Genomic DNA, 23647 nt, shown 5'->3' with positions numbered 1-23647 from the left:
AAAAAACAGGAGAATACAAGTTGATCTCAGAAACGCTGAGTTTTAAGTGCTATTGATACGGAGAAGTTATTTTCCAGGAGAAGCTATGTGAGTAATGAAGGAGAAGGCAACTCCTTTTGCTGGCTATATATTTTCCCATCAGTTCCAAAACAAATCTCTGTATAATTTTCTCGGGCTGGAATTATAGATGTGAATTAAAACTCCCCCAAGATCAAGGAGGCCATCAACGTAATTCAAATATCTTTTTCAAGGTCACCCAACCTCAGTTACTCTGCCAATCCACAACAATATATCCTGCCATTGGTTTTGGCCAGCAAACACACAAAAAGATGGCCCTGCAGTATTTTTAGGAATCAGAATACAGGCCATAATATATTTGGAGTAATTTTAAATGAAAACACAATTAAAGAGAGAAGATGTGAAGTGTGGCTTACTCCTCTGCTCTGCCTGACTCCAACAGGAGCAGTCCAGGTGGCCAGAGCTATAATTATCCTCACATGAAAAACGCTATTTGGAGTTGAAAGGCACCTCTGAAATTTGGCAGCACTCCAGAAGCTTAGAATTTCTTAATGTTGCTTAACATTTCATAAACCCCACCCCCCCCCAACACCTGTATAAGGTGCTTAAAATGTCATTACCACCTGTAATTAAAGGCAGAATCCAATTACAGCAGATAGCAAATCAGGTTGGTGCTTACCATTTGTATATATTGACCATGTTGCTTATTAAAAAAAATCAGGACTAGTAAAGCACACATAGAGCAATGTAATATGCAGGTTGTATGAAGCTCTAAAGAGCAATTACAAGATAAAAGGTAATGAGGAATAATAAGGACAAATTAGTTTCAGTGAAGTAATGACACTTGAAGTTTAAATTTTTATGTGGAAAGTTCTGGGGAAGGAAAAAAAAAAAAAAACAGCAAAGAAATCAAAGCGAGCAAAAGATGGTGGTGAGACGGTGAGAAGGGAACCTACCACATTTACAAATATCCCATTTTCGTATCAATACATTTCATTGGTGCTATTAAGAGTGGCTGTGAACCCAACTGCATTTTCAGTGCTGTGAACCACAACCACACAGGTCCCCCAGACCCATCTGCCACAGCAGCTACATCGATTACACCCTGTTATTTTTAGAGTGGTTATACAGACCTTTCTGAATTCAGCAGTCTGCTTTGGGTCCTGTCCATGTGCTGTAATTAAATAATATGAATTAAAGCACGCAATATTTCTTTTAAATATATATATAAAGAGCAGAAGTATGAGGTCAGCTATTACAGTTCCTCAGGTTGGGTCTTCCAATGGAACATGTCTCTCCCCCTTGGAAGAATAAGCTCGGAGTTTTGCTCAGACCAGGAATGCAAGGTCAGGTACATATTATAGAAATGTCACTGTTTATGTGATTGTGATTTATTTTTAAGCTTAATTCCTATTTTCAAAGACAAAGCATGAGGAAGACATTGAAAGAAAATACTTATTTTTTTTCAGGATCCCCAGGTGAAAGGGGACAGTGTATTTCAGTTGTCTATGTCAAACTCCAATCTGCTTTGGAGACTTTGTATGGGAGGATACTGACTGAAATAAATACTTTTCTCCCACTTGAATCAATTCAGTGATCTTTAAATTCCAGATCATAATGATTATGTAAGGGCTGTCAGGAAGCCAAGTAAATGAATATGTTTTGGCATTTTCAATATGTGTTTTGCTGATGTGATGCAGAGGGAGCCATCAGGGGGTGTTGGCTCAATAGGTGCTGTCCTTACATAAATTAGACTGTACAAAGTAAAGAATGCATCTTAGACTTTTCAAAGGAAATATAATCCATTTCCTAAATCTCCAGGATATCTACAATGCGAAGTATTACTCACTGTGTGTAAGGCTGATGTTCTTTGTGGCTGGGACCAGCTTGTGGTGACCAGATCTTGAAGAGAGAATTCCATTTAATAGCACCACAAGGGCCCCAGAAGCAGAGTTATCAGAAACTGTGACCCTTTTCGCAGGAATTGATCATTTTTTTCAAATCTTTTGGGTTAGTAAACAAAGAAAAAAACAACCAAGATTTTTGTTAATATGGCAAAACATGCTCTGTGGCAGAGAGGATGCAGTACACTTTAGCAATTCCATTGATTTTTCAAAATTGGATTTCGTAAGAAGAGTCAGACCTGCTTGTGAGAACAACAAAAACCATGCTTGCTGTTTTAAATTTTTCTCACCAAACAGAGCACTGTTGTTATAAAAAAATGTTACATTGCATTATTCCTCAAAAAGCCCTTCTTCTTTTCAAATTGTAAGTCGTTGGGCTTAATTCTACTCCTCATTAGAACAATTCCACTGGATGTGGTGGACATGGTATTAACAAAGTCACAGTTTCTATCACTTTGATGAAGTTACACTATCAACACAAAAATCAGGTCCCTTTTTCACAAAAGAAAAGAAAAAGAAATTACTTTTCTTTCCTCTTTCCCTTTTTCTCATACTAATTATTGCCTTGTATGTTCCACAATGTTGAATTTTCCTGTCTATCCAACTGAGGGAGGGTTGAAATTTTCCACTGTCTGTAGCCTCCCCGTTCCCTCTCATGTGTACAGGTTCATCTGACAACTGAATGGTGTGAGCCACTGCTCTTGTAGTAAAGTTTAGAAGCTGGGGCATCTGTTTCTCTCAATATATTTTTCTTCAGTAGTGAGTTCTGTAAGGCAGGGAACATTTAAAGCAGGTCTCTATGTACCATTGCAGCATAAACCACACTTTAAGACACAGCTCCCATCCATAAAGAACAAAAGATTGTGTTCTTTACACTGGGCTTAAAGATATTAGGGATATATTCTTATTTCCTTTAACCTGACATTAAAGAATTTTCACTAAGATATCAATACTCCATAAAAGAGGTTCTTTTGAAATAAAAAACGAACATTTTCTTTTGAGACTTGTTATCTCCACTTATTATGATTTCTTTTTCTTCTCTTAGCTTACCAAATAATACTGAGAAGTAGATAAAGAATATATATAAAGATCCATATTATGCAATTCAAGATTATATTTTGTTCAGTTAGTCAGCTTTGTCCTAGTTAAAACAATTAATGATTTAATACTGAAAGAAAACTGCGCAAAATATCTTTTAAATGTTTATTTATAAACACAGTTTCCTTCTCTCAGCCATCTACAGTGGTCCTCATCATTACTGAGGCCCTGGCACAGGTTGCCCAGAAAAACTGTGGATCTCCCATCCCTGGAAATGTTCAAGGCCAAGTTGGTGGGACTTGGAGCATCCTATATAATGAAAATTATTCCACAGTATCTTCAGCTCTGGGCCATAAAAATTTACACAAATACATTCTTCTCAGGCTAAAAACAGAGCCAGTATTAGCAGACATAATTGAAAAAGATATAATGATATACCTTTATATAACATAATCAAGCTTTGAGATTACTTGTCAAAACAGCAATTTTTGAACATAGGACTTGTCACTTTTTGAAAATAGCACTCTTGTTCTTTTAGAGGAATGAACACCTCCAGCCACAAAAGTTTTAGTAAGAACTACAAAATTTACAAAAGAAAAATAGCTTAGAATCAAAAGAGAAAAAAGCATGAACTTTAACTACCACTGGTGCATCCTCACTGACACCCACATACTCTGCTCAGATAAACATTTTTCTCAGTCACATCAAACATATTTGTGGGCAATTCTCAGGGACTGGGAACTTCTTGCTAGTTTTGAAGCCTTTCTTCTTTTCATAGCAGTTTTACTTTAGTTTTTGCTGCTGCAGATGCAACAAACCAGCAGCTGAAAAGGCAAACATCAATACCAGCCTTAATCTACTGTTTTAAGTCCCAGTCTTTCCATTCAAGGCACAGACCTGGCTGAGCAGGAAGAGGACTATTAGCTTTTTAGTTACAAAGTCAATAGAAAATGAATTTTAAAAGGATATCAAATCCTCATGATAAGGGGCATGGAAGGTTGCATGCTCAGTGATCCATACTATTCCCTGCAAACCAGATCAGGGAGATCAGTCTTTTCTGCAGATTAGTTTATTTGCTTTAATGCAAAGCAGTGAAAACAGTCCAGTGAAACATGTAGCTAAACAAAAGCATTTTCCAAAGAACATAGAATTAAATTGCTAGAAAAGTTTAAACAATTACAGGTCTGATTCAAACCCACCAAATCCAGACAGCCCAGAAGCACACCTATAACTTCTTTACATCAGGCTGTTTACAGGCACCACAGGAAATTTCAGCCTTAAATCTTGTAAAATCCAAAAGAAAACCAAAACCCCTGAAAAAACAACCTCCTTCTCCAAATACTCACCCTGCACATACAAGATAAATAACAAACTCTTAACAGTTTATAAAATGGAATTAAAACTTTAAAACCATTCAAAGGTCTGCTTTCAGTTCACCAAAGCTGGAAATTCAGAGCAAATCTTTAAGGCCTTTACATCATATTTTATGTTGCTTAAAGAGCCCACAATCCACCAGATACAGAACATTCAACAAATTGGGAACAAAATCCTGAGTCTAATAACCAGATTTAATCTAATCCAATAACTTTAAACATGGGGAAATTATTAAAATCAACTAATTTGGCACTAGAGTGGACATAAGTACCAAGGTGACACCATGATGATGGCTTTTCATGGCTCTCACTGCACTCACTCATAGGAAACCTCAAGATGCTGTCAAGGATTGTACCCTGAAATGCCATTGAGGAACAAAAACTGAGACCTGCTTTGGTGTGCCAGTGAGCACCATGCATGCACAACCAGAACTTTACATGAGGTCACCTCTCCAGGACATCTAGAAAAGAAGAAATATTCTGTTGTCAACAGCACAATCCTCTTCTTTTCCATTGCTGAAGTACATTGCTAGCAAGCCTTTTAAAAATAGAAGGATTAAATAAACCTAAAATGTCATAGTGAGATTTCAAAAGCAAAAAATAATCTACCATATTGTTGCAGCACATGGATGATTTCAGTGTGAAATTGAGCCAGGCCATTTCTCACATGCAGAGAGTTCTTGCAAAATGCTTTTCCCCCATACTCTCCCAGGGCTTGTTTCTGCAATCCATACTGGATACCAGAGACCCTCAAAGCAGAAAACCAGACTCACTCCATGCCAGCAAAAGGTCATAGACCTAGAGTTTGGTACTATGGAAACAGAGTTGTTTAGCTTGGAAGAAATCCCTAAGGTCTGTGAGTCCAGCTGATAACCCAGCAATACCAAGCCCAGCACTAAACCACGTCCCCAAGTGCCACATCTACACAGCTTTGAAATATCCCCGGGGATGGTGACTCCAGCACTTCCCTGGGAAGCCCATTCCAGTGCTTGACCACCCTTTCAGCGCAGAAAATTTTCAGAATATTCCCCCTCAACATCCCCTGCTGCAATCTGAGTCTATTTTCTCTTCTCCTGTCACTTGCTAGTTGGGAGAAGAGACCAACCCACACCTTGCCACAACCTCCTTTCTGGGAGTTGTGGAGAGATGGTCCCCATGAGTCTCCTTCTCTCCAGACTAAACACCCCCAGCTCCTTTAGCTGCTCTGGTCCTCTGCGACCTGGGTTTGGAAGCAGGAAAAACCACAGTTTTCATTTAGAAGTCACGGAGGTCACCATTGTGCAAGGCTTTGGCAAAGAGCATATGGCTGCTGATAATTCTTTTCTTAGGAAGGATCATCAAATCAGCCTTGGGTCATGGGTAGCACTAGTTCCAGGATAATGCATGTGGTGATTGTGTCTATGATTACTGAAATAACATTATATACAAAATAAATACAATATTTGTGCAAACATTTGAATGGAGGCAGACTCAGACTTGCTCTGTCCAAGATGTAGAGATAATTAAGCATCAGCTTGCTCTGATACAGAACCTCACATCCACACCAGCAAGCTTTGGCATGGAAAATTGTTCAATCAGCTACCTGATTCCAAGGAAGGGGCAAGTGGGCATCATGGGCCATTTATTTTCACACTTCAGCCAAAATTTAACCCAACTCAGCCCTTATGATCTGGTTCTTGATTTGCTTTTCATGGCTTAGATTGCTTATTTATCATCCCCTCTAAGAAAAGCAGGGCAGTTCCTTTTATTCTCTTTATTTAAACAAAATTCTTGCTGGTTTCAATTTCAGGTCTGCTGCTCCAGCCCAAAGCCTCGTGTGTAGTTTTCAAACATAGCATGAGGAGAGTTTATTTGTGGTGCAATATTTTTCTAATCAAACGTGCAAATCCAACATGAATCATTTCAATCTGTCAGTAAGACTTCAATAAGTGTAGTTTTGCAATATTCTTGACTTCATGTCAATTGTCTTCATTTTACTTCTACAACTGTGCATATTATTTACATAATACACTGCAAAAATACCTGTAAAATCAACCATGTCTTTATGTGGGGGGTTTCAGTCTATTATTTAGCCTGTGCTCCTTGTCAGGTTCGATTCATGTAAATGATTACAGAATGAAACCACACCGTCAGCAACTCTGAATTTACTGTTCTTTTCTGGAAATTCTTACGGAGATGGGAGGAGAAGGAAGGGAAAGGGCAGGGGAGGTGTTGTGCCTTGAGGGGGCAACCAAAGAGGACAGATCCCTTATTCTGTCACCTGAAGTCTGGAGGCTTTTGAGATTTCCACCTTCAACCATTTTTTCTCAAGACAGTTTCATTAAAACACAAGACTTTTTTTACTTTTTTCCCCCAACATTTCCTGCTGTTCATCACAGTCCCAATGCAGTGCTGTGCCAGGTGAAAGATGCTTTTTTTTGCTTGGGCACTGGAAATGCAGTGGGATGCCCATGCCTGAGCCAGTGAGTGTGAACACACAGCTCCTTAAATCCTCCTCCATAACTGTTGCACCCTGTCACACCTCTGAGCCCCAGGTGCCACCCTGAGCTTCAGTTTTTAATCTACTAGTAAAAGTCAAACCACATTTTTGGCCTATAGGCCATGCAGAGAAAAGAAGGAGGATGTTCTGCTCTGGATTTTGTTGTATTTTGACATTCACACTCCCTAAACATTAATTATTAATGTTCAAATATATCATACTTTTTACAAGCTCCTTCCAGGAGCTGCCTGATTACCTACAGATTTTTCTCCTCTCTAACTTGCCCTTCTACAGACATCAGACATCCACTCCAGGTCTCTACAACCTCTGCTTTCCCTGCATATCTGTACCTTTGCCCTCACTCTCACCTTTGTGAGGTTTGCCAGCTCTTTTTATTGCTCTTGTCCTTTTTCCCTCCAGTCTTTATCTGAACTACTTGCAGCCCTTTTGCTGGGGTTTTTCAGGCTCTCCAATATTTCCTTCTAATGTCAGCATCTCTCTGGATTTATCCACCACTCCCTCCACTGCCATGGAGCCATGAACCACACCTAGATCCCTGTACCCCCTGGAACAGGGTTTGGATGTTTGAGTGCCCAGGAGACTTTTCCAAAGCCAATGGCACGGAGATTTCATCTGCCCTGTTTGGCTGAAACTGGCTAATATGCAACAACACTAGAAGGCAGAGAGGAAGACAGACAGAAACCCTCATTAAAACCAAATGCCTAAAATTCCTACCCTCATTACATGTGACAGCGCATTTAAAAAAACAGATAAAAATAACAATCCTTGTCAATATCTGTGTACTGCCTATACTGAGGTTTAAAGGCTGAATTCTAGTACCCATTTCTTTAAAAAAGACACATTATAACTACTTTTATTTTCCATCAGACTTCAAGTTGGTGAGTCGCTGTTTTCAGCTGTTGCCAAGTAGTGCTTATATTAAGGAAAGGAGTTTCCAGGTTCTCATGCCCTGCCAGTGAGTAGTCTGGGGATGCACAGAGAGCTGGGAGGGGACACCCACAGGACAGCTGACCCCCACTGACCAAAAGGATATCCCATTCCATATGGCATCACATTCAGTACATAAACTGGGGGAAAGCTGGCTGAGGATCACTGCTCAGACACTCTTGGCAAGCAGTGAGCAATTGCATTGTGCATCACTTGTACATTCTTAATATTTTATCATGATTATTACCATTACTGTATTTTTTCCTTTTTTTTCTCCCACTAAACTGCCCTTAACTCACACATTTTCTCAGTCTCTCCCTTTTGATTATCTCCCTGATCCTCCCAGGAGGAGCAGAGAGTGAGTGTCTGTGTGATATTCAGCTCCTGGCTGGGTTTAAACCTGACAAGTGTGTACAGAACGGTTTGAGAGAAATAAATACAAAATGCTGAGCTGATACTGTAAGTCACTGGGCAAAGCATTGGGTAATCTTGCCCTGACCCTGACACTGGAGTGTGGCCATAGAGATGTAAGGAACTCCCCGGGAAGTGCAGGGGTTTAATCAACAAGTAACAGAGCTGGGAGTGTTTTTGTGGGACAGGAAGGGCTGCAGGAGCACATTCCTGGCCCTCACTCCTTCCCAGGCTCTGAGATTCTGCTTCACCCACAGAAGCCTGAAAATGTGCAGTGCTAATGAAAACATTAATGCAATCCAAGCTACCCTCAGTACTAGTGGGGCTAACTATTAAAATCTCATGAAAAACATAATGAAGCATTTTTTTTTTAATTTTATGCACTAACCACAGAAGAAGGCAATTTATCAAAACCAGTCACCACATCTGACTAATAGTTTTGTACATTACAGGAATCCACCAGTAACTGATGAAAGCTGATAAGCCATAAACGATTTCTCTTCTTGTAAATATTGCAAAGTGTCCAGCAGTGTTGGTAATACTGCTGCAATAAAATCAATTAAAAAATGAAAGAAAAGCTAAAAGCACTTCAGGAGTGCAGGGGGGAAAAAAAGTCTTCAATATGTTTCATGTTTATGCTGCTTTCCTTCCTTCTTTTCTCTGGAAAAACACGAGTCATGCAGCTCTGTTGTTACAGGCTGCAATCTGGTGGGATGGCAGTGTTTAAACAGCATTTTTCCTAATTACAGCCCAAATGGCAGAGCCCTAAAGGAACAGCAAGGTGCTGGGGAAGGTTATCAACTCTGCTCAGGGCATTTTGCCCCTCAGATCAGAGCTGAACTAAGGTACCAATAAAATATTAGGTAATGGAGAGCTGCTGTTTTAGCCAAGCTACAGCTCAGAGAAAATTGCTGGGCAATATTGCTTTGCCAGAGCAGTGGTGATGGGGCAGGGAAGAGGAAGCTAAGCAGGGATAACAACTGGGGCTCCACCCTGCTGGTGAGCAATGTTCTTCCCACAGCTCCTGGTCATGCCCCTGCTACTAAGTGTTGTTCAGGAGATGAGAAAAAAATGTTCTGCTTTCTGTTACTTGTCATCATAGAGGCTTCTCCCAACCACTGGATCTACAAACAGTATAAATGAAAATATGTAGCCATGGTCTCGACTGACTGCTGTCATTGATGTACGATGCTGGAGCCATTCTGAGTGTTGTGCTACACAAGAGCTGGTGCAAATATCTACCAAATTATAATTTTTCTTAATTTAAGATGCAAATTCTGACATGCCGTGGACTTGCATTTTTCCTCTGTAGAAATAATGTGAAAGCAATGAGCAATTTTAAAAGGTGAATACTCAAACTACAACAGAACCCAAATGAAACTTTACCTGAGAGCCATAAAACATTTTAAAAACAGTAATGGCTGAAAGTCAGCCTTGTAAGGGGGTCAGCACAGGCTGTACATCACTTAAGCTCTCCTTAAGGCCTCAATGTAGGATTTAAGTGAAACTTAGCTGGTGCATGACCTTTGTGCTGACACAGTGCAGAGCTGAGTGCTGGTATTAATGATTTAACCCTCACAAGAAAGTTTTACTTTGAGGACCCTTTTACGGCCTCCAAAAATTTAGGGGGAAAACCAACCAACCAACCAACAAAAGAAAAAACATAGGACTGGGTTTTACTCTGCTTTTTAACACTCCAGGGATCCTGGTGGCATGGTCATCTCTTGTTCCCATGTTTCTCTATGCTGTGGGCTGAGGTCTTGTCCTCTCAGCTGTGCTCCCATGCTGTTGCCTGGGTCAGCAGATGTATTATCCCCTCATACCTGGGTCAGCAGATGTATTTTACCCCCCTTACCTGGTCAGCAGATGTATTACCCCCCTCACCTGTGTCAGCAGATGAATTGCCACTGGATGCTCAGGTCAACAGAAGTTTTACCCCTGGAGACCTTTCAGGAGGATGCCACAGCTTCAGTGAATTGTTTCAGGAGCTAATACATCTTGCAGCACTGGGTGCACAGGACAATATTTAATGGAGGTTTGCTGGTTCCCCTTCTGACAACTGCTGTCTCTCTGTTCAAGAGAAATCCACAGGGAGGCAAGGAAGGCCCTAGGGAGAAGTATTAAACCACAACAACCAGGAACAACTACAACAAAATCTCCGATGAAGCAGAACAGAACAGCGTGTAAGTGCTGCTCTCTAAAGCTTTGTATGTCTCTCACCCTTGCAGAGCAAGCTTTGGAAATCACAGCCTTGGAGAACGGGGGGCTCTGCGATATCCGCGCCTCGGACTGCAGCAGGATCCGGGTGTTTGGCCTCGGGTTCAGGGAGTCTCCCAGCCTGCACTGCCAGCTCACCAGGTTCATCGTAAGCAGCCTCCTGTTGGCTCCTAAAATAGTGATGATACAGTCAAACTTCAATCTGTTTATATAGAAATCTTTTTCTCTGATCTGTGCTATCTTCCCTCACTGCTTCAGCGTGTTACAGGTACCTTCCAAGCCCACTGCCAATGTGTTTCTACAAGTGAGGGGAGCTGAAGAGGCTCAGACCTTTCCAGGGCTGGTTCCCTGGAAATGCACAGTCATGAGTTCTTCTCGTTATCTCTGTGGAGTTTTGTTTGACTCCTGTTTGGTTCAGCTGCTCTGTAGTCCATTGAAGCCTGAAATCACAATATTATTTCTCATTTTGTACATCTGGAATCACTACACTTGGTTGTTTTCCAAAACACATTTAAATGCTAAATTTTGTGGTTGAATATAGGGTTTCCTCAGCACAGTAACAGAGGCTCTTATTTGAATTTTTTTAGTCATACTCCATAACCAAATCAGAAGTTTTGATAAGCATCAAACCCATCTCTTATGCCTGCACTGTGATTTTATCATAAACAACTATACAGAGGCAATGCAGCAACTGAGTTATTTGGTGGATCAGCATCCTTAGATATGAAATGTTTGATTAAACTCATAAATCCTCCTCAGAACAGACACTCAACCTGACTCCCAGTCGGTGCTGGCACGCTCATGAGGCACAGCTGAGATTTGCTGTGCCCCCTTCGGGCTCCATAGGCTCTTTCCAAGTTGGAATGTTTTGTGCAGCTGATCAGGAGGAGGAGCTGACATCACCTTCAAGAAGCCACGAGCTGGCTGCTGAGCTCCTGGAGGAAACACAGTTACTCGATTACATCAGCCTATCTCATCCCAAGAGCAGACCACAGCACTTCCTAAATCAACAGGCCACCTGCATGCCTAGCTAAGCATGGCTTCCCCTTTATTGTAGCTATAGTAACAGCATGTTTCCTTTTAAATAAACCACCTAGGAACGCCTTATATTATTGATCAGAAATATAAACATGCATTGACAACAGGAGTCTCTCAATGAGCTTTCAGTTTCTGCACTCTCCGTCTATTTCACCGTAGCATCTCGATGGTGAATGGATATCAAGAGAAGAAGAAAGCACAAGGGCAGATTTTCTGAGCTCTGAGGCTGTTGACTGCCAGATCCCACTCCTGACCATCACAGAGCCTGTGCACTTCGTGGCCGGTGACGAGCCGTTCGCAAGGTGGCAAGTGAAAGTAGGAATTTTATTATGTTTCTAAGAAACGTTTTTAAAAGAGAAAATCAGTTGTCATGGTAAATTAAAATGCAAAGCACAATTTTCCTTTCAGAAATGAAAATGCCTGTAGAAATACTCACACCGATGTCACGTAGAGAAAAGAAAAAAAACACCACACTAACCAAAACAATGAGCTAAACCCAGGTGTCTCTGTGGCCAATCCAAAAGGGCAAATTACAACCACTTCTAGAGGTAATCACCTGAGATTGATGCTGTTGTGCTAATCAATTGTTAATCATTAGTATTCCATTTCTGAAAACCCCAGCTCAAGCTCCTGATTAGGCAGCAAGTGTCAGAGAGCTTTGGCTCCCTGGATGTGTGAGCAGTGCATGCAGGGGCCGGCTCCTGGGCAGGCTTGAGCTGGGATGTCACAGTCACAGCCGTGGTCTGAATGGCTGCAGGAAGAAGCATGTGCAGTATCTGTTTGTTCTGGATTCTCTGCCATAGTTTTAGCCCCTTGTTTTTTGGACAAAATGGTACCTATTTTCTAAACATCCTCAAGAAACCAGTGTCTTCCCAACCCTGTGTGCCTGCAGCCCGTGCTCTCACTCTCAGCCTGGATGGGTATTTTCTGCAGATCAGTTGCTTTTTTTTCCAAGGCTGAGATCTTTTAAAGGCTCTGAAGCTGAGAAGAATATATTACCGTTGTAGGGAGACTGCAGATGTGCTCTGAAAATTGCATCATGCAAAATGAAACACGTAAAACACTCCCCTCACCGCGGTGTTACTGCCTGTCCTGCACCCTGCAGCTGCCTGCAACCCAGCTGGGGACACAGTGCTGCCACTGGCCTGGGGGAAACAGAAAGATGTTTGGCAGGGCATGTCTTCTAGGCAATAATTTATTTCAAAAAGATAAGGATTTGGGAGTTTAGGACACCTGTGGGTGCAGAGCCTGACTGTTGGCTGCTGGGGTGGACCTCGGACCTTCCTTGGCACACACCAGGGTGGAAACAGGAGGGAAGATCCTCTGCTCAGGGCTTCAAAATGTCTCAAAAAAGGTATTGGACTTTGCCAGCTGTGAGATAAAATGCTGCCTCATGGTGGAGGGATCAGAGAGGGGAGACACCCTGGGTGTGGCTGGCCCAAGAGGACAGCTCAAATCTTGGTTTGTGCGCAGGAAGGTTTCTCCGGTGCTCCCAGGACAGAGTCCTCACAACACAGGTCTATTACAACTTTGATTGTGCTCAAGTGCTTCCTTTCAGCCCCGAGGAGGTACAATTTTTCTCGTTCTTTGCCCTCAAAAACAGCTACAAAAAGTCTTTCCATGCACCAAAGCTCCAGAAAAACTCTGCACCTGTAAGATTTCTGCCCTTTCCCTCTCCTTCAAACCCTGCAGAGGAACCAGGCTGACGGCTGCGCAGCAAAAGCTCAATTAAATCATCTCAGTCTGCACGTGAATCTGGTAGTCCTGTGGATCTTTTGATGAACAAATTGGGAAGGCAGAGCCCAGTGCTCAGTTTCAAAGGCAGCTGGCCTTACATGGCAGCACACAGCACAAAATCATAGAGCTTTTCAAGATAAAAAATTACTTTCAATTAATTCCACAGGTGTTCAAAAATTCATGTTCCAGAAAATTTCTCTAAAGACATATTGCAGCTCATGCAACTTCTTAATGATCTGGGTTATGTATCTATGTATCTGCTTTTCAAAACATGGCTAAAGGGTTTTTCAGAACCAAGAGTCAACAGAATTCTTTCTGGAAATGTCACTGTTCAATATTTTCAGAATCTCTCCCCCTTCCCAAATCAAATTTCAAAGGAATCAGAAAAATTTCACTGGACCTTTTTTCACTACGAGCACGGGAGGAGCAGCAGCTCTTTTCAGTGGTCTTTCATTTAATCTCCACTTGTATTCATGTTTCAGATTTTGCCCATTGTTTCCATGACATACTGCTGAACGCAGATAAGAAAGTACATGTGGCTACACCAGGGTGTTTGGCATAATTAATTGAGATATCAAAATACAAACCCATGCTTGGGCAGCAGATGACTTGAGCTGTCCAGGCAGATTCCTGAGTGAAGAGGTGAAAGAGCTTGGCAGGCAGTTATCTAATTCAGGAAGCAGCTCTCATCCTTTTCATTAAGTTGTTGTTGCTGTATTTCTCTAGGATAGAAAAAAAATCACAATTCAGCGAGGCAAAAACTGAATTTGAACTCACCACAGTTTTACACCTTTCATTTTTTTTTTTTAGAAAGTTACATACAAACTCTATGTAGAGTTATGTACATATAGATGCCAATGTATAGATGTATAGATGCCAATAGCCAAGACCATTTCATGATGGATGAAAAACCTGAGGCAACAGAGTTCCTGATCATCCTTTGCATTTATGCAGAAGCAGTTCCTTCTTTCCAGATGATACCTATGCCCAAGCAGACAAGGCCCAACTCTAAGTGGGGTTTTTTTTGCCTCTCAAGGTCCAAACAAATTTAAGGTTTGCTTACTTAGTTCTCATCAAAATGTTTGTTCCACATCACTAAGATTACTAATGAAGAAGCAATTAAAATAGCTATAAACCAGCCCAATTCTAAAAAGAGACCAAAAAGGATGTTTATAATAGAATGTAGAGAAAAGTACAGATGAAAAAAATAATCAAATTACAGGAGTTACATTTCACTCACAATGCTCACTTCAGACAGAACAATTAGTGCAATCTTACAGCTTTTTATGTTTTCCCCTGTCTAGACATTTTTTCACCCATTATTAGTGCACCAGTATTGAGACAACGTTGGACACTCTGGTAAAATAATTAAATTACGTGAAATTTAATTGCATTAGGAAAAATAAATTCTTAATGGAAATCTTGCTGCCAGAGTCTTTCAGTGAAGAGCAGGACTACAGGGGGGTTGCCTATTTCAGTTTTCTCTCAAACTGCAGCAGAAATTCTCTATTTCTTTTAAAAGCATTTTTTACCTGCAGCACAACACACTATAGTCTAATATGTCAATAGTAGATTAATTTTACTAGATTAATGAATTTTACTGAATTTTTGGACCAGTTTATATCTCCAAAGAAACTGTTTCACTTCCACAAGCTGAAATTGTGAATATCCATGAATACTGCCTGTTCCTCTCCTTGTGGTGGTTTCTGCAGACACAGACACTCAGCTCACAGTGCCTTTTGAGCTGAGAACCATCCCAGGGGACATTGTGGGAGAATCTGCTCTATTATCTTCCATGAACTTTCAACCAGTTCATGATAATTGCTGCTTTTTATGAAACTTAGTATTTTTTGCTCTCTGTATACTTCTGTTTATCCTTGTTCAATTTAACTTAACATTTTTTTCTGTGAACTGAGAGAGTTTATTGATTGATCAAAAACTTCATGCCCTCAATCTTGTAAAAATCGCCTGCAAAGTGACTGGGGATATTTCAGCTTTGTGAAACATCTCAAGAGAGATGGAGGAGGGATGGGGATTTTTTTTTAATAGCAAGAAAACGCAGGGGCACCTGATGAACCCAAAGCAAACCCTGTTAGATTTGTTAAACAGCAGCTTTATTTTGACTGTGAGAAGACAAAACCTGAAAAATACCTGACAAAAGGGCTTTGCTTTCCTGCTGGTTCTCATCAGTATCTACAGCATGGCCTTCCCCAGGGTTTTGGGGTGCTCTTTAAGGTTCACACCACTCAAGACATCTCACAAAGCATTCTCAAAAACTAACCACTCATCCACACTTCTCTGGTATCTTTTCATTTTTTCTGTGGAACAATTAAAATATAAATTTACTCAACTCTTCTGTATTTTGTAGGCATACTTACATAAATCAAACCATGTTCCAGGCTTTCTGAATTACCCATATGTACCCATTATGAGCTGGGATAGGTGACTGCTCTAACAGAGCCTCCTTAGAAATGAGGCAGTCTCTCTCTCATATTGTCCACCCTTGTATATTTTATAAGGTTAATTTCAAATAAACTTTTATAATACACATTCTTTTTTTTTTTTTTTTTTTTTTTTTTAAGGCCAAGGATTTTACTTACTGATGTGCTATTAGTAACAAAGTGGTTCCAAGTTCCAGCCAAAAATGTTCATTGTGTTTCACAACTCCTTGAAATCCCCCTCGTAATACTTGAGTACAGCTTCCATAAGGGTACTAGAAAAAAAAAAAGAACCTTCAGGATAAAACCTAATAGCAATCAGAAAGCTGAATGCCATCTGAGCCAAAAGATCTTTTGGTTATTAATGAAGAGTTTCCAGTTTGGAGCATTAAGCAATTTGTTAGCTCGCAGAGCCACTCACAAGTGGTTTAATTTATCTTGCTGGCACACATCCAGTTCAAGGGGGCAGTGGTATGTGCTCCACAATGAGCAGACAGTCTCCATATGGAACATTATTACTTATAAAGATGATTTTTGTATCATTTAGATCACTAACGATGGCTTCCAGTACAGTAATTCCAGAGTGCTGACCCTGTACGACGCGGGCTGCCAGGTCTGCCAATTCCACCCGACCGGACTTTGTAAATTAAAGGTAATTTAAAGATCATAAAGGTTTAATACGGATCGTTCATCTCTTCCTTCGCCCTCTCCCTCCCTCTGATGTGCTGTGTGTAATAACTGCTCTGGAAGGGGAAAACCTATTTCACAGATCAGCTGCACAGCCCAACACTTTGGTGTTCTCTTTCACAGCCTCGTATCTGCGATATTTTATTTCTTTTTCGTATTTACGTGGGGCATGAACACCTGATAGGGCATGCTTTATGATGGACCTTCCTCATGCAAACACCTCAGGAAAGCCCACGGCTGGCAATATTTATCCTTTGCAGCTGTTTAGTGGGAGTAAATAAGAGTGAGGAGCCTGCCCTGAGAGGCTTAACTTCACTTCTGAAGTGCCTCTGCTATTTTCCCTCTCCCAGCCTGTTCGGTGAGGGTATATCATTTCTATTCCCATTTTCTGCCTTAGCAAGAGGCACGCAAAGATGCATGTTATACAGTTTTTGTCATGTGAGAACACCCTTGAGAGAACATAAACCATTCTTGCTTGCATTAAACACTGCTAAGTACAAACATATAGTATTTTGACAGTTTCAAAACTATAACCAAAAGTCTGGAGCTACAGTTTAAACTGCCAACGTGTTAGAAACTGCCTGCAGAGCACTATAACGCTCTGTTTTCCTGTGGAATTATTGGTGTAACATCCCTTAAAAATATCTTCCCTTCTCTTTTTTCCAGAGACCTGCATTAAGCAAATTAACTGGTTTGCAGTGAGGCTTTAAAAATTTTTTCGAAGGTATTAGGTGGTCTATTTGAATGTGCTGATCTTGCTTTCCTGCCCTGAGGCAAGTATGAATTAATAGGAGGCCACCAGTCTGCTTTTTTATAGAATGGAGATTAATCAGGTACATCTTAACTCATTTGCCTCACTGTTCTCATTAATGCTAATGAGAAAATACAGTTTTAAAACCTGCACTGATTGCAAGCACATATTTGTTACCAAAATTTTTAAAAAAGTTCACTTTTTTTCAAGCAAGTGCATGGAAGGAAGTTACTTTCTAGGTCTATGTGGTAGTTTGACCCTGACAGATGCCTCAAAGTCCCTCTGCCACTGCCCTGAGAGAGATAAGGGCAGGGAAACCCAACACAGCCCAACTAAGGGCAAAATCACTCTAGTTTCAGATTAAAATAATTGTGTCAGAGTCATTTCACTTAAAGCTAAGGTGAGGGCTTTTTTTGTCAAAGGCTTTCTTTATTCCTGCATTTTTGAAACTGAGAAATGTATATGGTCTCTCAATATGGTGTTCTCTAGGGATTATAGTAATTTCTGTTCTAAGATACTTCAAGGAAATATTTGAACCAGGCTTCCAATTGCATCAGACCACAGTCTAATTACCCCTTCTACATCACTCTGCAACACCTAAATTGTTTTCAGAAAAGGTGCTTCAATTAGGGGACATTTTATATCAACCCATTCCACATTCTGTGCTCTTTTATGAAGCCCATTCTTACCACATTGTATCACATCAGGAAAAAAAGAAGAGTCTTTTTTTTTTTTCTTTTTTTTTTTTTTCTTCTTTTATCAGAGCATCAATCCCTTGAAAACAATGATGTAATAAAACCTAATTAACAACCAGGTTTTAATGCTGGAGATCTGTCATGTTCTATCATGTCGTGGCCATTATGAGAATGCTTCTTGTTTCTCTACCTTACCCATTACCCTAAAGTGGCATTATTTAAAACATTGAATAATGTAGTTTGCAAAAGAAATTTGGGACACCAGTAAAGCAGTAGACAGAAAACATAGGGCCAGTAACAGGACACATATCAGTCTCAGAAAAACAAAGGAAAAATGTATTTGGTAGTTTGACTGTCCTGCTGTCCTACTGTGGCAATGACATCCCCCTTGTTCCCAGAAGCATTCCATGTTTTTCTGGGAATCTGCATGGTCAGCTAAAGCCCCACCTGCCTGTGTAGCTCAGTGATGGCAACAAGGCCTAACTCCTCCGTAGGACCTTCCCATGGAATAGATCTTTAACTACATCTGTTAATTATGTCCCCGTGTTCCCATTCTTAGATAACCCAAGTGCCTTCAACCCACATGAGACCCCTACAGCCTCTCTGGCCCTGGGGCTCCCCAGCTGGGAGAGGAGCAGGTCAGCCCAAAGGCTGCTGTGCCCACAGACCATCTCACAAATGTCTTTGGGGATGTTCTGCTCCAGCAAGGCACCGTGGATGCGCTCAGCTCTTACCTACAACCCCCTCACGGGAGCCTAAATTCCAGTGCAATTCTTTATTCTGCTTTTATAGCACTGCTTTTGAAAGTGTTGGTGGAGAGCAGGATGCCAGTATTTCAAATGGAGCTTTTGTCTAGTCTCAGGTTTTGTGAGTCTTGTGGACTCACCTTTCATGGATACCTGATACTCGTCATATTAACAGTCACAGCTGGGAATAATGGCCACATGCACCACAGGAGTGTGGAAATGGGAAAATTCACATTCTGTCGCATCCATCATCCATCTATGACAAAGCAACACCCCACTGCCTAAGCTAAAACATTCAAAGCTACAAGGATCCCAAGCTGAAACTGGAAAACTTCCAGTGTTTCCTCACTGTAAGCAGAAAACATTTAAGCTGCTGCTGTTTCCTTGTTTCAAGAGACAAGTGAATTTCTGCTTATATCCAGAAAATATTAATTGCTAGTTTCTTATCTATCTTATTCCTTTTTTTTCCCTGCCTTCACCTCCCACCCATTTCTATTTCCTTTCTTTTTTTTTTTTTTTTTGGCAGGAAAATACATGCAACATAGATGGCCTTTGCTATGGTGAAGGAGAGTCAAGCCCTACAAGCCCTTGTCTTCTCTGTGAACCTGACATTTCTAAGTTCACCTGGTCTGTTAATCAAAGTAAGGCAGGGGTTTCTTGTCCAGAAAAGAAGCACTTATTGGGGAATCTATGACACATTTTATTAAATTTATCATTCCTCCATTTAGCTAACTTGAATCTATCCTGTGAAGTGTACATGGACTGTTTGCAGTGGGAATCATCGGGTAAATCAGAAATGCAGTCTCCACTGCATGCACTATGCACCTTGTTCTGTCTGAAACCTGATAAATATCAGATAAATAAATGAAAAAAAAGCTTGAGCATTAAAATTTGATACGCCAGTCCTCCATGCAGTAGCCAAGTCTGTCAGCTAAAGGTGATGAACCTTAAATATCTCTGTCAGCATCTCGCAGGTACAAATCTTTAAGGAGGCAATTTGGGGAAAATACTGTTTTTAAAACACTAGTGTGTATTTTTGCTGTCTGGAAGAATTGCTTCCTTTCACTGAGCCAAATCCTATGAAATGCCTCATAACAGAGCTTGGCCTGGCAGGGAGTCCAAGAGATAGGGATCAGCCACTCATTACCTTCACTGGCACAGAACCCAGGTCATTGTGCAGCCCCTCGAGGCAGGGGTCATGGAGAAGGTTGTCTTTTGAGGCATCTCCTGAAGGATGAAGACTAAATCATAGTTTTTCCATGTCTACATGCCCAGCGTAAACAACCAGTATTGCTCACCCCACACTTTACAGAGAATCCGTGTTTCCAGCAGCATTTTTCTCACAGCCCATCTCCTCCCTTACATGTTTCCATCTGGTCAATATAAAGATTATATTACTGCTTTTATGTAAATCCATGAAGTGCTTTTAAAAAGAGTCTCTCTGCATTTTAGGCTTTGTAAACACAAACACACTACAGAAAGGTGTGTGGGTCACAGAACCAATCTGCTTCGTTTGTTTGCGGTTTTATAACGTCCCAAAAGTTGGCCAACTAAAAAAAATCCATTTGGATGTCACTTGGATGAGTAGTTAAAATGCCTAAGGGTGAGTCAGCTCTGAAGTAGAGCCTGTACACTTGAAAGCTGTGTGTTTTCTCCCAGAAAAACCTTGAAGTCCAATGAGGGATATTATCTGTGACTCACAAACCTTGCCTCCTTTCTGTCATGGACTCACAGAATGACAGAAAGTTTTGAAGGGTTTGAAATAAGCCTCAAAGCTCATCTTGTTCCACCCTCTGCCATGGGCAGGGACACCTTCCACTGGAGCAGGTTGCTCAGAGCCACATCCAGCCTGGCCTTCCATTGTGTTGGCCAGAGGAGAAGCAGCCCTAGGGATGAGCTGATCCTCATCAGCTCATAAGTCAGGAGACAGACTCATAACTAATACCAAGAGAGCTCGATTTTAAAATTCAGAAAATTCTTTAAAAAGTTAAAATTGCATTAGTTTTGAAATTTATAAAACTAGAAGTGATTTGGGAACTCTGAAACATATGGTTCATTTTTAAATGATGTCAAAATTTAAAAATATTTAGAAGAAAGGGTTTGTCAGACCTGTTTTCAAAAGTGTGAAAACTTCTTTGAAAGTTCTGCAGTAATAGGGAGAATGTGTATATATATATTTACTGGATGGCAAGCAGATCTCTGTAGGATTAGAAACACTCCTCCACAGACTCCTTTCAGAACATCTGATTTTATGTTATTTTGTGCCTACCACTTCCACTTACCATCCATTCAGTTAACACCTTTGTGTTTATCCATAAATGCATACCCTGCATCAATATTTCATTGATTACTTTGGGCACAATTTTATGGGCTCCATGGCTTTAGTGTTTGGGAAATAAAAGGTAAATGAATAGATGGAAGCTTTCAACAGTTATGCCAGGACAATCTGCTGGACAAGCATTTTAGAAAGCTCTCATAGCACAGCAGCAATAAAGGAGACACATATTTAAATAATTGCATCATCTAAGCCATGCTATGGAAAGCAAAGTTGGGTAAAAATTATATGCACCACAAAAAAACCCCTAATGATGATTTCCCATGAGCATAGTGCAAGGAGTCCTTATGAGAATACGTGTATAGGTCATAATGTTAGAGCATGGCTTGAAATTAATCCTCAGTATTAGAAATGTGCTTTAAGTTAAACAGAACCATGGTCAAATTACACTGTGAGAAGATTCCTTTAAATATCAATACCTGTCAATTTGCACTACTGCCTAAAGAGGAAAGATGCCTTGAGACCGAGGAGGCTTAGAACATGGAGATGAAATTCCTGGCCCTGAAAAGAGCTGCTGTCACCTCAGGGTACTCATCTGATCCTACTTTACCTTGGTTTCTAATTATAAAATGTAATAATTTTCTATACCCTGTCCTCCCTACCTATGTACATTGAAAGTATCTTCAGGTAGCATTTATCTTCTGCTGTTAAATAGCCTTGTAAAATTAGGAGGGTTTATCTTCATTAAGGAAATACTGAATGTAAACAGTAGCCCTAGAAACAACAGTGCAATGGTGACATGATTCACACCTCTGTCACTGGGGATGGACAGTCTCAGCACCGCTGATGTACCTCTTCTGCACTGAGAAGACCTTTGTTCCAGATGAAATTTCCAACTGAATTCACTCAAACTGCTCCTTTAATTGCTCCTCATGGGTAAAGGCAGGAGAGTCTACTCAATGGAAGAGTTACAATTTATTTTTCCTTCTGAGCTGCCCGTCCAATTCCTTTGTTATTCAGCATTTTGAGAATTATTTTCCTTATGTTTAAATGGATGGATGGTAGGTAGATTAAATATGTATGTAAGTATCAGAAATATAACTAATTACAGAAATATTACTAATTTGAAAGAATTGGGACTAAGGTAACGTTACAGAAATCATGCATTTCTTACTCCCATATATCAGATAGCACATGAAAATTAATCAAAGTTCAGGATGGGCAAAAGTTCAGCATTAGGGCACCAAAAAAAGGGGAGGAAAAAGATGTTCTTTTGGTAAAGCTACTTGCTGCCTCTAACATCCAAATCTCTTCCTCCATCAGCCTCTCGGTATGATCTGTATACTTTTCTTGAAAGCATTCCTTCAAAGACTCACTCTGAGAAACTTTACGTGGGAGAAACCGGAGCTTATGTAATCATGGTCTCGTTTTTGCTGTTTAGACAACCTGCCTCCTGTGTTCCAGGCCCCCTCCAGCCAGCTGCTGACATTTATTGGTGAGAATTTTGTTTACCAGCTAATAGCAGTGGATCCAGAAGGGTCAGCTGTGCTCTTCATCTTGGAGGCTGGGCCACGGGATGCCAGGCTCTCTCCTGCTGGCCTTCTCCTCTGGAAAGTGGATTCAGAAGAAACACAAACCTTTGAATTCACTGTGTCAGATGAGTGCAATGCACAGAGCAGATACTCTATTGAGGTAAGGGAAAGAACACTTAAAAGGGAAACCAAAACAAACCTGTTTGTCATGTCAACGCGACTGTGCAATTGTCATCATGGCTAATAATTTGTTACTGTCTCGAAAAGCTTCAGCTATATCCTCATAAGTGTATAATATCCAGTGCAGCAATAATGATCAATTAATGGAATAAATATCTCTGAGAACATAGAAACTATATATACAGGGAGAAAGAGAGAGTGCTATTGATTGCTGTTTGAAAGAACATCCTTGCAGAGCCTTTTAATGGTTCATTAATCTGCTTTAAAATTCACATTCTGCATCTGGATCGCACAAAAAAAAAGCATATAACATAAAAGACCAGGCTTTAGCTATAAAAGGGAGATTATAACTCATTCTCAATGATATTTTTAGAGGATGTCTTGCTCTTATGTCATTACTCCACATTCTAAGTTTCTTGGCAGAGTTTGTGCATGGCTTTGTCTTTATTGTATAGGCTAACATTAATCCTCTGATCAGATGAGCAAATAAAGCAGGATGCAGACTCTTGATATAAGAACAGTTCTGTGAAGAAAAGATTTTCATTCCCAGAGATTCCTATTTTTACTCATTCAAACCATAAAATACCAATCTGCTGAACCCACACAGCAGAGGGAAAACTGGAGCCCAGATATGGCTTTAATGGAAATATTTCAAACTAGACCCGTGTTATCTGGGGGAGATAATGCAGAGCTTTGAATCTGTAGAAATGCAGTTCTTGTACATACATAAAATACAACTATGGATCTCCCTTCCCTGAAGAGAGAGACCAGATAAGGAATGCCACAGTCATGTTCCTGCCTGGGAGCCATTTGTAATGTGAAAGAAGAAGGTGGGCAGGCAGGCAAAGAGAAAAGATTTTTCCTTTCTTCTTTGAAGAATAAGGAACAAATTCTGCCCTCAGATACGATTTGAAATCTGCTGTTATAGCAAATAAGGTTGGATTTTTTTCCTTATAAAAAGTCAGAATGTGCCCTTAAATGATGAAAAAAGAAACCCCTTTGAAGTCGAGCTCTCAGTCAAACAAATAAGTACAGTGAGTATAAGACCATCTATCTAGACAAAGGAAATTGGTTAGAAATAAGTTGCCATAATACAGGATAACATGTTTGCAGTACAAATCTCTCCCTTCCTAAAGGGTAACAATACAGCTCCCAGCTGTGATTATTCACAGGAGTCTTA

The 23647-nt window shown here is 40.5% G+C and overlaps 1 protein-coding gene across 1 annotated transcript in view; it reads left to right on the top strand.

Moving 5' to 3' along the window:
- The window catches only part of LOC136363885 (von Willebrand factor D and EGF domain-containing protein-like), a 165470-nt gene that overhangs the window by 81799 nt on the left and 60024 nt on the right, over positions 1–23647 (top strand). Inside the window, exons 12-16 of the mRNA XM_066323353.1 lie at positions 10400–10536; positions 11586–11741; positions 16149–16253; positions 19007–19121; positions 22197–22447. Of these exons, the coding sequence (XP_066179450.1) occupies positions 10400–10536; positions 11586–11741; positions 16149–16253; positions 19007–19121; positions 22197–22447 (764 nt within the window). The remainder of the gene's footprint in view (positions 1–10399; positions 10537–11585; positions 11742–16148; positions 16254–19006; positions 19122–22196; positions 22448–23647) is intronic.

The sequence above is a fragment of the Sylvia atricapilla genome, chromosome 7 (genome assembly GCF_009819655.1).
Source record: "Sylvia atricapilla isolate bSylAtr1 chromosome 7, bSylAtr1.pri, whole genome shotgun sequence".
In the NCBI taxonomy this organism is placed as follows: Eukaryota; Metazoa; Chordata; class Aves; order Passeriformes; family Sylviidae; genus Sylvia; species Sylvia atricapilla.
Note: the sequence above shows the minus strand (reverse complement) of the source record. Positions and strands in the feature narration are given on the sequence as shown.